This window comes from Alligator sinensis, unplaced genomic scaffold (assembly GCF_000455745.1).
Source record: "Alligator sinensis unplaced genomic scaffold, ASM45574v1 scaffold366_1, whole genome shotgun sequence".
Classification (NCBI taxonomy): domain Eukaryota; kingdom Metazoa; phylum Chordata; order Crocodylia; family Alligatoridae; genus Alligator; species Alligator sinensis.
The window spans coordinates 2517371-2531537 of record NW_005841851.1 but is presented as its reverse complement, the minus strand read 5'-3'; the positions used below and the strand labels follow the sequence as shown (position 1 = coordinate 2531537).

At 44.6% G+C, this 14167-nt stretch overlaps 1 protein-coding gene across 7 annotated transcripts in view; it reads left to right on the top strand.

The window, feature by feature from the left end:
• The window catches only part of CFAP74 (cilia and flagella associated protein 74), a 119001-nt gene that overhangs the window by 98194 nt on the left and 6640 nt on the right, over positions 1-14167 (top strand). For 5 of the 7 annotated variants that reach the window (XM_025211676.1, XM_025211666.1, XM_025211690.1 and 2 more), the window contains 9 exons: positions 1495-1628; positions 2158-2434; positions 3202-3342; positions 4132-4295; positions 5728-5862; positions 6300-6409; positions 11329-11399; positions 12197-12316; positions 13300-13455. In XM_025211676.1, the coding sequence (XP_025067461.1) occupies positions 1495-1628; positions 2158-2434; positions 3202-3342; positions 4132-4295; positions 5728-5862; positions 6300-6409; positions 11329-11399; positions 12197-12316; positions 13300-13455 (1308 nt within the window). The remainder of the gene's footprint in view (positions 1-1494; positions 1629-2157; positions 2435-3201; positions 3343-4131; positions 4296-5727; positions 5863-6299; positions 6410-11328; positions 11400-12196; positions 12317-13299; positions 13456-14167) is intronic. The other 2 variants (XM_006016243.1, XM_025211682.1) reach the window with 2 other exon arrangements.

The window sequence follows — 14167 nt, the reverse complement described above, 5'->3', positions numbered from 1 at the left end:
AAGAGAATTGCTTTTTAAGCTAATGAACAACACTACCACAAGATCAAATTGTTATAAACTCATGGGTAAATTTAGATTAAAAATAAAAAGATTTCTAGCTCACAGAGGAATAACATTTTGAAATGGTCTTCCAAATAAAGTAATGTGGGCAAACAACCTGAATTGCTTTGAAATTAAACCAGATGAGTTTATGAAAGGGCCGGAGCTCTGGCTTAATGATCAGGGTGTGAGACATGGAGTCATGTGTCCGTGGTCCCCAGGTTGGGATAGAGAGAGCACTTTTTGTATTGTGGAAGGTTTGTGGCAATACAGCACTTTAGGATTTTTGCTGGTCATATGTAGGAAGGAATTTTTTTCCATTCATGAATACTGCTGGCTGAGGAAGAGGTCTTGTTTTTCTGATTTTAGGATGTTTCAGTTAGGTGTGCACTGATAGAGATTTTTTATGCCGATACCGATAGCCAAGGCATATGGGCTGATACTGATCCAGTTGCCAATATGCAGCTAGGCAGCTTGAAGAGCAGCATCTGGCTGGCAAGTCTGTTGTGGTGGAAGGGGTGGGGGGAGGGAAGGGGCATGGGGAGGACCGATTGAGGCCCCCACGGTGAGGGAGGGAGTGGGGCTGGAGCAGGGGCAGGTGCAGGTGCTGCACAGCGGGATTGGGGCATAGGATGGAGCCACAAGAAGCTCATCTGGGGGGGTGCAGCTCCTGCTGCTGCACACACCCCTAGGAGGGCATGGAGGGTGTGTGCCCCAGGATCTGCACATGGGGCGAGGGTGGGCTGCTGGTGTGAGCTGGGGCCAGGGCTGCACTGGGCTTTTCCTGGCAGGGTAGCTGTGCTCAGGGCATGCAGTGCTGGGATGGGGTTGGGGGCGGGGAGGGCTGCAGCCACCCCAAAATTCACTTCTCAACAGCATTGCAGCCTGCCCCGAGCTCAGCCTGGCCCAGCCCCTCCCACCAGCAAGAGCCCAGTGGCCACCTAGGCCCAGCCTGCAGCATCAGCCTGCCCCACCTTGCACACAGATTTGGGGGCACATGCCTTCTCAGGGTGTGTGCAGTGGCAGGAGCTGCCACTCCCACCCCGCGCCCCCCGGACGAACCGCAGCAGCATCCCGTGCCCTGCCCCAACCTGGCTGGGTAGCACCTGTCCCAGCCCCACTCCCTCCCTCACCGCAGGGGCCTTGATCTCCCCCCACCACACCCCTTCCCTCCCCCGACCCTTTCCACTACAGCAGACTTACCAACCGGACCCGGCAGCTCTCCACACTGCCACACTGTGTTCCCCGCTGCCTGCATGCTGCACTGCGGCTGCCTGCATTCACGGGGCATTTATCAGCCGCATTATTGGCCACATCAGCCAAAACAAGCCGATTGCCAATATAGTACATTTTCCTTATATCGGTGCTGATCCGATATGCGATCAATGTACCAGTGCACCTCAAGTTTCAATACATTTTAATAAAACTGGATTTTACTTTTTTGCCCTTTGGAAGTTTGTTGAAATTCAGCCTGATGATGGATTTGGGACTCTCCTGCCCCTTGAAAGTCTGAACTTGGACATAATCTTTAAAGCCAACAAAGCAAAAGACTACAGCTTTGAGCTAATCTGCAAGACAGAAATTAACAGGTATGTTAATAGAATAGTAGCTAGTATAGAAATGTTAGTGTGATGCAAGGTTATATTCTGATTAAGTCCCAACATGCATGGGAGAGGCTATTTGCCTTTGCATTTTGGTTTCTCTCCTGTCCCACCCAGAATCCAATGTGGTCATATTTCCTGAACTGTATGGTTGCTTCTTATTTTCTTCACCAGAAATATTTTCTTTGTGGAATTATTGAAGCTTTACTTTGGCAGCATATAGATTTCTTCTAAAGATAGTCCATATCCATGCAATTGATGTCACTGTCAGATGTGACCTCACTGGACATATATGCAAAAGCTCAAAGAGACCATTCATCTAGGTCCTCTCCAGGAAATTGTACATTTTTATAAACAGAAACCGTATTTGCCTGGATCTACCATCCTTGGGCAAAATTCCCATTGCAGCCACTGAGATTCCTTCTTGCCTAGGACAGCAGGATCAGTTTCCTAGGTTTCTGGGCTGTTTAAAAAGCTATGTTTATGCTGAGACAATTTATGGTGTGTTTATTTTTAGACAATTCAAGCTGTCATGCAAAGCAGTTGGAGTCCACCCACCTCTCGAGTTGTCTCATTCCTTAGTTCAGTTTGCTGCAACAGCTTTAAATGATGTATCTACAGCAACACTGTATGTGATAAATTCACATGTCAGCCTTAACCGCTTTACTCATGCTGTCCCAAGAATTGGCAAAGGGCAAACTGCCCCTGTTGGACCCACTTCCTTTGAATTTCATGTGCCAGAAAGTTCTCCTGTGACAGTCATGCCATCTGTTGGGACCGTGTTGCCAGGGAAGGTAAATTTACTCTTAGCATGTCAAGTATTTGAATAAAATAAAACCCTTTAATCATCTCTGTCCTTGCAGTTTTTTAAATTTGTAACAGAAGCACAAAAGCCAGGTATGGACATTACATTTACTGGTATAAGTGATCAGAAACTGGTCTATACTCATAATATAACCGAAGTTTGGCACACAAAACTGGTCTATACTTAGAACAGAAGTTCAACACACCCTTTAAAAATGGTGGAACCCAATCTAAGATTCACCTCCCCCACCTAAGGGTGAATGTGTTCACTACTGACCTAAACTATACTGCTTACAGAAAATTGTGTAACTTGGATGGTTTCCACCTCAGACTTTTTGAATGTCTGTACCTAGCCATGCTATTTACTAGTATGGAGCTAACACATTCTTGTGACTGAGCTAGAAGGAATATTCTTTTAATGGGAATCTAGGCCTTGAATCTACAAACACACATTACTTCATTCGACAGGTCCCCAGGGATGGCTTTTAACCAATATTATTATAATTATGTGTTTAGCTGAAGAGCATTTAAGTATAGAAGACTTGGGGTATTTTAAAAGCTTTGTAGCGCTGTGGCCTTTTCCCTTAGATTCTCTTTACTTGGTTCTAAAGGGTCTAAGTTATTAAGGAACAAACTCTCACAGCTCCTGTTGAGCTCAGTGGGAAAAGCCCCTTGGTACTTTTTGTTTCTGCTCTGTCCCTAGGTGCTGTTAACTTGCACTCTAATGACTCCCATGTATGTGCTCTTCCAATCCCAGAAATGCTTGATTCAAGTATCCTTCAGACCAGTACTGTCAGATCAGCAAATCAGAAAGGAGGCAGTTCAGATGCTGAGTAGAGCAACTGCAACAAGGACATTTTCAGAGAAGAGGATGCGTGAATCAGAAATGCAAGTAAATGTAAGAAATGTAAAAACCAACACGTTAGTCAGCCAACCCTAACATGGAAATGATACTCATTTTACTGTAGGATGTGTGTTAAAATGAAATGTATTTGCAATTAAAAGTACAATAAATGAAGCCTAGGCATATGGCACGGAGTATCAATACAGACAAAATTCAACTGTGCTGTAATAGTTAATGCTATCAGGCCATAACTAAATAAGTCATAAGGCAACATTTCCAAAAAAATACTGGAGCAACTTACGAGCTTTTGAAAATGTCATTTGAAGTAACTTGAGCACTTTTGAAAGCTTTAGTTTCTAGATAATGCGATATATGGAATATGAATGATAATATTATTCAGTGATTCCAATAAATTTACACAAGGGCCCAGCTGATATGAATGGATGAAAAGCAATTACACTTAGCAGAGTTGCATCCATTTACTCTCATAGGGGATGTGTGCTTTGAGATAGAATGAAGGTGCGCTGAGTTTAAAATGTCCTGTTTTTCTTTAGTTCTATTATCCTACATGTAACTGCTTGCTGCTGGTAAACTGTGCCCATTATTTATCACCTTAATCACTGTTCTTACCCTGTTCTGGTGCATCCATGTGTCAATTCATGTTTATATACCTAGATCATAAGCAAGGGACTATCTTTTATTTATGTGACTGTATAACACTGTATAATTATTGATTGGGACCTGTAGGCATTGTTGAAATACAAAAAATCCCATAATTTCAAAATCTCTTCCTTAATATATAATTGGTGTGGTGCGTAAAGGGCTGTACTTATATATTTACAGAATAAGAAAAAAGATGACTCTTTGGCTGGGAAAAGGGAAGGAAGGAAAGCAAGTATGATTGGTATCAAACGACTGTCTAGCATACACCTTTCCAAGGACAGAGACAGTAAACATCTGACCACATCTGGCATTGAGCTCCCGAAACCAGAAGATATAAAACCTCAGTAAGTCAGTAACAGCCGCTTTTACTGTGCAGCAAACAAATGCAATGCAGCAAAATGGTTTCATTAATCTACTATACCCTATGGCCAAGCAAGGAATCTAATTCAAGGAGTGAAATGGTCATTTCTGTGTTGTAAAGGTTATTTCCAAAATTAGCATTGCTTCTAGTCTCTGTGGCTAGAATATCTCCTGTGAGACACAGAATCTGTCCTTATGGATCAAATATAAGAGGACTTGAAATAACATACTACACAGCACCAAACACTGTTGTACTATAAGTCAGCTGAACCAACAGTGATACTAATTTACAAGGGCGGTTGGCCTATTTTTCAAGGAAGAGTCTGATTTTAAAGTTTTAATAACAGAAGCTAAAGGCAAACTATGCAGTTCTTTCAAATAAGTATGAAATAATCGTAGTAATATGAAATTGTGACATGCTCATGACCACCATACCAGCCAATGGGTGTGCCCTGCCCCTTGAGCCACGTCACACCTGGGTCTATTCACCTGGCATGACTTGCTGTTTACACTGGGATTTACCTCTGGAGGTGGTGATCAATGGTTCCTGCAGGGCCCAGGGTAACTCTATTGGCATGTCTTCTGTGGGGCTCCTCCTCCCCCAACCCTGCCCCTTTCCACTCACATGTTTATGATCAGCCTGGGTGACACTCAGATGCGGTGACAGGGCCTTTTCCTCCTGCACTGAGGCTCAGTGAAGATGATGACTGCAGGAGGTCTTACTGCTGTCCCGTATGCTCTGAAAATTGCAATACAGCTAAAAATCCAAGTGCTCTCCCCTGGTTTCTGTCTTCGGGTTTCCTTCAATCCCAAGGCTCCCAGGGCCCAGGCCAACTGGTGGAGCTCCTTCAGGCCATGTGGTGCTGGCCAGCTTGTCCACAGACCAGCCACATAGGCGCCAGTGCCGTGGTGAGTAGGGCAGAAACCTTCACAGAAATAAAATTCCCTCCAGGGCAGAAGACAAACACAAGGGCTACACATGTTGTAGATGGCTCAGCAGTACCTTATTTTAGGTCTTATTTGTATTAGCACAGTTGTAGTAGTACAGTTCATTACAAATTAATTGCATATCTGAAAACTTTGAGACATTGCCAGGCATACCATATCATAGAAATATGATTTAGGAGCATTACTGTAATTTTAAAAGAGTCACTGGAAAATGTATCATGGGAAAAATATACTAAGAAGTTTCCTGTCTTTTCTAATGTGACATTAAGTATCTTAAATCAGAATTTTGTTCTCTCTAACGCAATAGAGAAGGAAACCACATAATGATAAATGAAGAATAAGTGCAAATAGCCCAGTAGGTCAGGTCTCCAGTGCAGGTATTATGTTTGGTACTATTAAGACTAAAGTTTCCTGTTACTATATAAATTTTGTTGTCTCTTATTAAAATAATTTTCTTGGACTCTCTAGCTGTGAAGAATATATGGCAGCCCAGTCTTCCCTGATCAGAAATTTCAGAGGGAAGTTTGAGAAATACATCATACCTTGCTTTGTTGCAAGTGGAGATATTGATGAAAAGAGAGGCTCTGAAACTTTAAACTACAGGTACTATATACATGAGCAGCATGGAACTAGGGAAAAGTAATTTGTAGCAGATCAGAAAGATCAGAGGAAAGTAGGGGACTGAATGTTGAAAGAATTGTTGAAATAGCGATTATTCTGTTTTGGGGAAAGCCAGATTCTGATCTTAATTGTCCCATAAATCAGTGGAAGTTCTTGGAAGTTAAACCAGTATAACTGAGATAAGAATCTAGCCTGCTAATGTCAAACCAGCTTAGAGAATATTTATTGTGTAAAGTTTATAAGTTATATCCAGTCCACCTCTTCTGCTTATGCAGATGCAAGAAAATTAGCAGCTGCCAAGAATTATATTAAACTGATGTACTGCTCCACCCCCACGTACATAGAATAAGAGCAGATTTATAACACCAGATTTTATTCTCTGTATGATCTAAGAGCAAACATTTTTTCCATCTCCCCAGTCCTTATAACACCTTGTACCTAGAATTGCACTGTCCTGCGGTAGCACCATCTGTTGTGATCACGTCAGATAATGGAAAAAACATCATCAACTTTGGGGAGGTTGCAGTAGGTATGAAGTTTAAGTTACATTTTGAGTTTTTTATTTATTTTAAACATAGTTTTATTCTGACTTTCTTATTCACTGTAGATGCAATTTACAAATAGAGGCCATGTGTAGGCACCCAAATGGTAATTAGGATCCCAGATTAACACATCAGGCATTGAACAGTAGGGCTGTGAGAAACAGCAATGTTTCGTTTTGACTTCAGTTTTGCTGTTTCAAAGGGACAGTGTTTTGTTTCGCTGTTTCGAAGCACTGTTCTGTTTAATTTCATCGAAACCGTTTCCCTGTTTCAATGCTGTTTCGACACTTTTCAACGTTTCGCCCATAGGCTATAATGAGGAATCATGAAAATGCCTATAGCTTTGTCATTTCCTGACTGATTCAGATGAGAATTGCAGGGATAGTAGCCTCTTCTAAGTGCATGGAGCCTGCCAAGTTCCAAGGATGTAGGTGCAGGAGTTTCTGGGAAACTACACCTCAAACAGTTCAAAGCAAAACTCTTATCACTTGCTGGCAGCGGCAGCCTGCTGTCATCCCACATGCATATCTGGGGACCTGTGCCCCCCCGGGATGGCTGCAGAACTGTGCCAGACTCCTCCTGGGGAGTGCGGACCCCCAGATCTGCATGCAGGATGACAACAGGCTGCTGCTGCTGGCTGGGACCAGCGTTTAGCGCAGTCTGCACCGAGCACCAGGAAGACTGATGCTGCCGCTGGTCCAGGCCAGCAGCGGCAGTCTGTTGTCATCCCGCATGCAGATCCAGGGGATCGCGCCACCCAGGAGGAGGCTGGCACAGCCCCACAGCCCTCCCAAGGGGTGCAGGCCCCAGGATCTGTGCACAGGATGGTAGCACGCTACTGCTGCCAGCTGGGGCTAGCAGCAGCACCAGTCTTCCCGGCACTCAGCGCGGGCGGCACCCACTGCCGGTCCCAGCCAGCAGTGGCAGCCTGCTGCCATCCTGTGTGCAGATCCAGGGGCCCGCACCCCCAGGAAAGAGTCCGGCCCAGTCCTGCAGCCCTCCCGGAGGGTGGAGGTCCCCGGATCTGCATGTGGGGTTTCAGCAGGCTGCTGCTGCCGGCTGGGGAAATAGCCCAGAGCCACTGCGATCACCAGCTGGCAGTGGTAGCCTGCTGTCATCCCGCATCATCCAGGGGCCCATGGCCCCCCCCCCAAAGAGTTGGGGGAAGCGATCAGAGAGCTGGGGGAAAGATTGGGGAGCTGGGGAATCCAACCAGGAACTCAATGTTCAGGGACCTGAATATCCCCCCAGTTCCTGGTTCAATTCCCCAGCTCTCTGATTGCTTTCTCCCAGCTCTCTGATCATTCCCCCAGCTCTTCCTGGGGGGGCGTGGGCCCCTGGATCTGTGCGCTGGGTTTCAGCAGGCTGCTGCTGCAGTTTCAAGGAGCTAGATGTCAATATTAGAGCAGTCCTTCCCCCTCTTCTCCCTCCCTCACTTTAATTTTTGTTTAGCTGCAAGCAAGCCTGGCTTTGATATTAAAACATTTTCAAAACTTTTGAAACATTTTGAGTGCCCTCATTTTAATTTCAAAGCTGTTTCAAAGCCTTTCAATTCATTTTGATTTCGCTGTTTTGAGCTTGAAACGCATCGAAACAGCTTCAAAATGAAACACCTAGCAAAATTTCACGCAGCCCTGTTGAACAGACCACCTGATGCCCATGACATGGAATTAGGGGCCCTAATTGTGATCAACCTAATTTGAAAATGCTGTGTTCACTTTGACTGTATTCCAGCTAGAGGAACTGAGTGAAGGTTTAAAGAGGGAGAATTGTTAATAAAATATAGTTCTGTGTGTTATGGATTGATGCAGTTGAACAGAACTCAGTTCCCCTTTTAGTTTTTATTGTCTTAAGTAACTGCTAGTAACATCCACCAGTAAATGTGTTGTGAAGATGCATTTTCCCCTGCTGGGTATAATATTTTACCTAGCTAGTGTTCTGAGAACTCAATGCAGTTACTGAAAGTACTAGCCGGTATACTAGCCATGTAATTTATGGAGCCTTCACCACAGCCACACTGGCTGCATAATATTGATTTACAAGTATGACTGGTGAGGTGAGGTAGTATCTTTTATTGGACTAACTTGTATAGATGGAAAAAAAGAGGAGACAAATTATTGGGCTTCAGCCCCCTTTTCAGGTCTGGGAAAGAAGCAGTCCCAGGCCAAATTCAATGCAAGTTAGAACAGCTGCTTTAGTTTAAATTGCCATATTTACCCAAATCCAAGACAGTTCTGAATGTAAGATACCGCCTCCCCAGTAATTAGATTCTATACATGGAAGACCTATAGATTTTTTGTAATTTTCAGTGTATAGAATCTAATTATTGGGTTAAATCAAGCTCCTTTTCCTGCTGCAGCAGGGAAAGCAGTGGCGGGGGGGCAGGCAGTGGGGGAGGTAGTAGGAACCAGGCAGTATGGGCTGATGGTGTGGGACTGAAGCAGATTGCCCTTTGCTGCCTGCCCCCACTCCACTTGCTCCATCTGCTGCTTGCCCCTCTTACTCCCATGCTGGCCCCCCTACAACTTGCCCACCCCCATGCCTACCCCACCAGCACCTTCCCCACTTCAGTGCCTGGCCCCTCTGCTCTTCTGCCTCTGCAGCCTCTGCCTCCCCTGCCCCTCTACTGTCTCTGCTCCCCCTCTCTCCCCTCCACTGCTTACACTTGCTGGGGCTCTGACCACCCTCCAGTCCAGGGCACAGAGCACATGTTTGCTTCAGTCCCAGCCTGGCGCAAAAGAAGCTGCAGGAGTGGCAGCAGCTCTGGTGGGCTCCAGACTGAGGGGCAGAGGCTGCAGTGTGAGGTGAGAGGTGGGAGGGCAGAGGTGGAGAGGGACAGGCAGCAGTCATAGCTCTGACCATGACCCCAAGTCAGGCCTGGAGCCAGAGCCACAGCAGCTTCCCATATTCAAATCCAAAATGAGGGATTTTTATCCCTATGTTAAATGGGGGGGAAAAGCCTTCATCTTGGATTTAAGTAAATATGGCAGGGATATCATAACCCTCACCACCACCACCCTGACTCCACCAGATTTGTCAGAGCAAACCTGGAACCAAACCTTGCCAAATCAAATGTAAGACCTACTAACACATCTCTGCAGCCACCACCATCAACACATACCATCATAAAACCCTCAGAAATCATGGGTCCTACACATGCCTACCACAACATGTGATATACCTTATCCTGTGCAAAAACTATGTGGTGAAACTTCCAAAGAACTTCCAAGAAACTTCCCATTAACTACCAAAGAAAAAATGAGAAAGAATAGATATATACCCTATTTCCAGTGGGAGGCCATTTCTCGGTGTCTGCCTTCACAGTCCTTGTCCTCAAAGGAAATACACATAACACCTTCAGAAAGCAAATCTGGGAAAATAAATTCATAAGTTTACTGAACACCAGAAGCCATGAATTGTAAGTTATTGAATTATGGCTCATTATAACTTACCTCTCACCCTTTCCTCTGCTACCTTGCCTTTGCTCTATGAGTGATAACTCCTCACTTCCCTATCAAATGGTCGAATTAATTTAATATACCATATTTACCTGAATCCAAGACAACTTTGAATTAAGACCACCCCTGCAATAATTAGATTCTATATATAGAAAATTATAAATTCGTTATAATTTTCATGTACTGAATCTAATGGAAGGTTATCTTAAGTTTGTCTGGTGGGGAAAGCCATGCCTGCAGTAAGGGGCCAGACTGCCATTTCTTGCTTCCTTGTCATCCTGCCACATGGCTGCCTGCTGCCTGCCCTGCCATGCCTTCTGCTGTCTTTGCCCTTTCTCTCCACCTGCCCCCCAACTTCCTGCCTCCCCCAGCCCCTGCCTTTCCCACCTCCATGCCCCCCATGCCTGCACTCCCACAATCCCATATCACACCCTTCCCCCCTTGCATTCTGCTGCAGCTTTTCTTCTCCAGCCCCTGCCTGGCTCCAATCCAGCCCAGCCAGGTTGGGGCTGGAAGGACCAGAGTCAAAGGGGAAGATAGAGGGGGCAGCTGGGGGGAGGGGAGCAGGGGATGGCAGGGCAAGCTAAAGGAAGGAGCAAGAGGCAGGGGAGGAAGGCACAGGTATGGGTGGGAGGGAAGGTTGCAGGTTCTGCCACTCTCACCCACAACCTGTGGGCTCCCCTGCCATGTGCCTTCTCCCCCATCAAACTAGGAGGCATAGCCCAGGGCAGGTGGTGGTGCAGCTCTAAATCCAGGGCCAAAACCAGAGTGGAGTTGCTGCCTGACCCCGGCCAGTACTTGGATCCAAGATAAGGTTTCCTCCTCCCCCTCATGCTGATTGAGGGGAAAAAAACACTTTGTCTTGGATTTGAGTAAATATGGTAATAAATTTAAACTAAAGCAAATGTTTGAGCTCATACTTAGCTTAGACTGTGACCTGATAAAGGGCATCTAAAGCCCAAAAGCTTGTCTCCTCTCTCTCCTAATTGGTCCAGTAAAATATATTATCTCATCTCACAAATCTTGCTTTTCGATATCCTTGGACCATCACTGCTATGACATCATTTACATGTATCATATTTAGGAAATCTCATTCAGGCAAAATGCCATAAAATACGTGAAAAGTCTTAGACCTATTAAGAGTCCATAACAGCAATCTGAGAGGTGCCTGGTCTTTCCATTTCTGGGCTTGGGAAGACTAGAAATGGCAGGTATGTTACTTTCCATCTTGCTTATAGCTAACTCAGAAACTCTTCACTAGCCCATCCTGGAAATGGACAATGGTGTTTTACTTGCTTGAACATTCTTTGCAATTGGACTGTGATGAATATTAGGACAGAAGCAGTTGTCAGCATTGGAATCAACACCAGGAAGGGTCTGTTTAGTGTTCCTGCTTGCTGCTTTTTGTTGTTCTGACATGTGTAAAGAGGTGTTCTTATTCATTTCAGGGCACAGAATAACTAAACAAATTACAATACAAAACATCTTGGATGAGCAGCTAGCAGTATCCTTGACTGGAGTATCCACTGGTCCCAGTGCATAAATAAATGCACTGAATGTGCATGTCCATGAATGTGGTCCTGTATCTATGAACTGTTCAACACCAGAGCGTGAGGGATTCTAAAAGGACCTTTACTGGAATCAGAATGGTTCAAATGATGCTGATCTTTCACAACCTGGTAGATGGTAAAATCAGTTTTTCAGGGCCTAACTAGGTGACCCTTTGGAAGCTCCCTTCCCAACTCATATGCTTCTACAAAAGCTATATGCACTTTTTGCTGACAGCTACTTAAACCCCAAAATCAAAAGGCACTTAATTCTCTTTCTGCAAGCCCTTTCAGGAGCAAAAATTACTAGTTCAGTGCAACCCGTTCCAGCACCAGTACAAGATATATGAAGTACAGTGAGGAAAAGTGAAGTTCTGCCTCATGACTTCACTGAATTTCTAGAAATCTTGTGGGAATATGTCTGTGCTTTTAGCACTGTCTCACTTAATCAAGATGGAGAATGAGAACACTCTCTCTTATATGCTAGTTTAACTTATTCATGTCATATTTTAGGCAATAACTTGGAATAATATCTCATGGAATTTATTGGAAGTGTCTCTAACTGGAAGAAGAAAAAAAGGCTTTCAGGTGTTTGAATTTCCTGGGTAGATTTTCTATGCTCTGATTAGCTCACTAATCCTATAAAAAAACCTCAGATGATGAGTTAGCTTAGGCATCATTTGTCTGAGCTGTATCTGGATCTGTTCTTGTGCCTTCTCTTTCATCTGTCACCTATATACTTATGTTTCCCTGAACTATAGTATTTCAGATAGGCTTCTCCATCCTGAATCCCCATGGTCCTTTCCTATTGGTCAATCCAGTTGAGTGTCTTCAGCCAGGGAAAAACCAGCTTCTTGTAATTTCTTTTTGTCCAGATGAGAACAAATTGGTGAGTGAAAATGAAATTTGATCTTACACATACACACACAATAAGCAGGCAGAAACCTTTAATAGTATGTCATAATGGAAAGATTCTGAGCAACTTTCCCATTTAAAGTTGTCACATTTTTCTTTCATATGCATTTATATACTCCCTTTCACAAAGGATCCCAGAAGTTTTGGTAAGCCATGATAACACCATTTCTGAAATAGAGTAATATCTACAGTGGAGAAAGGAACTAGCCAGTGTACTCAGAGGTGGGGTCTTTAGCATCCTTGCACAGAATATCTGTAGCTCTGTATGAACCTAAGCCTTATCAGAACAGCGGCAGCAGCTTAATTGTTCTAGTAATGTACAATCAGATAAGAAGATTAATTCCATACATAGGTCATAGTAGACTGCACTGCCTTGGAGGGTCAAGCATAGGTGTCTGTAGATTTCTTAGACAAGGAAACCTATACACGTGCTCCAGGTGCCTATACACATGCTCGGGGCTGGAGCAGGGGACGTGTTTTAATTAGAGCAGTTCTTGGAAACCACTCTAATTAAAATGCCCACAGCATCTTGTGTATTCGGTGTCCCACATTTCAAAATGGTGGCAGGGGCGCTTTAGCTAAGGCTTGTTTGAAGAGCTTTAGTTAAAGCACCCCCACCACCATTTTGAAACACAGGACACTGAATGCACAAGACACTGCAGAACGCATCAGAGCACGTGTAAAAGTGCTGATTTAGCCCCAGTGTGAGCCAGCATCCGCCCTGAAGACCTGTGCAAGCAGAACTCTGATGTCAATGTCGTGCCCACAAAGGAGTTGATAATCCTCATGCCCTGGATGCAGCCTTTTCATGCCTGTTTCTACAAAAGACCCATGAAGTGACCGGTGAGGAGCTACCAGCATTTGGCCCTTAGTCTATACTGTTCCCAGAAACTCCAAAACAGGTGTCTATTGTGGCTTGCTATATGTGCTGACCATTGTGGGCATCTTTCTTTGCAGTTCTTTGAAACCCTGGATATCTACACTGTAAAAAACACCCTGACTCTCAGCATTACTGGACATGGGGTTACTCCCTCAATTGCTTGTTCTGTGGAAGGAGAAATACTTGATATGGGATATGTCATAGCCAAAGAGAAGGGCACTTCCACATTCAAGGTAGATCCTGACTTCAAGGTGTTTACTATCTAGTTTTCTGGCTAGTTAGAAAACCTCATACCAAAGGAAGCCAATCCCTTTCCTGGCTGCTTGGAAGTAGGTAAAGGAATCCCAGAGGATATGATGCTCTGCAGCAGGTTCTGTGCAAAATGTTTGAGCTTTAAAGCATGTGATGAAATCCTAGAACAAAGGGACAGCTTCATTAGAGACACATAATAATAAAGGAAGATAATTCCATATGACAGAGCAGCAGGGGGAGGAGGTGCTAAGCCTCCTTCTCAACAGCTAAGGAGGTGTTACTCTGCATGGCCAATGAGAAGGAGGATAGTTTGGGGAGGGGTCTTGGTGCCCTCTGAAAAACTGCCCCTCTGAATGTACTTCTTCTTGGCTGTGTTCGCTCTTTAGGGGACAAGATCACAAACGGCTCCTCTAGCATCACCAGCAGAACTACCTGTCCCACCCATGTGCAGCCATTCCGATTATGCCTCTGACGTCTGTGCGCTAAGGAGGCAGAAAGGAGAAACAGGACCAACCCTATAAATAGCATGCTAGGGACAGGCAGGTGTTGCCTGGAGAATGCTTTAATTGAGTCATTCATATGCTGCAAATTTCCATCTTGTTAATTCCAAAACTGATGAACAGGCCAAGAGCTAGGGAGCAAGTTATCAGTCTCTGAAGTCTTTTGCTTTGTATAGGCATCGCAAAGCTTTAA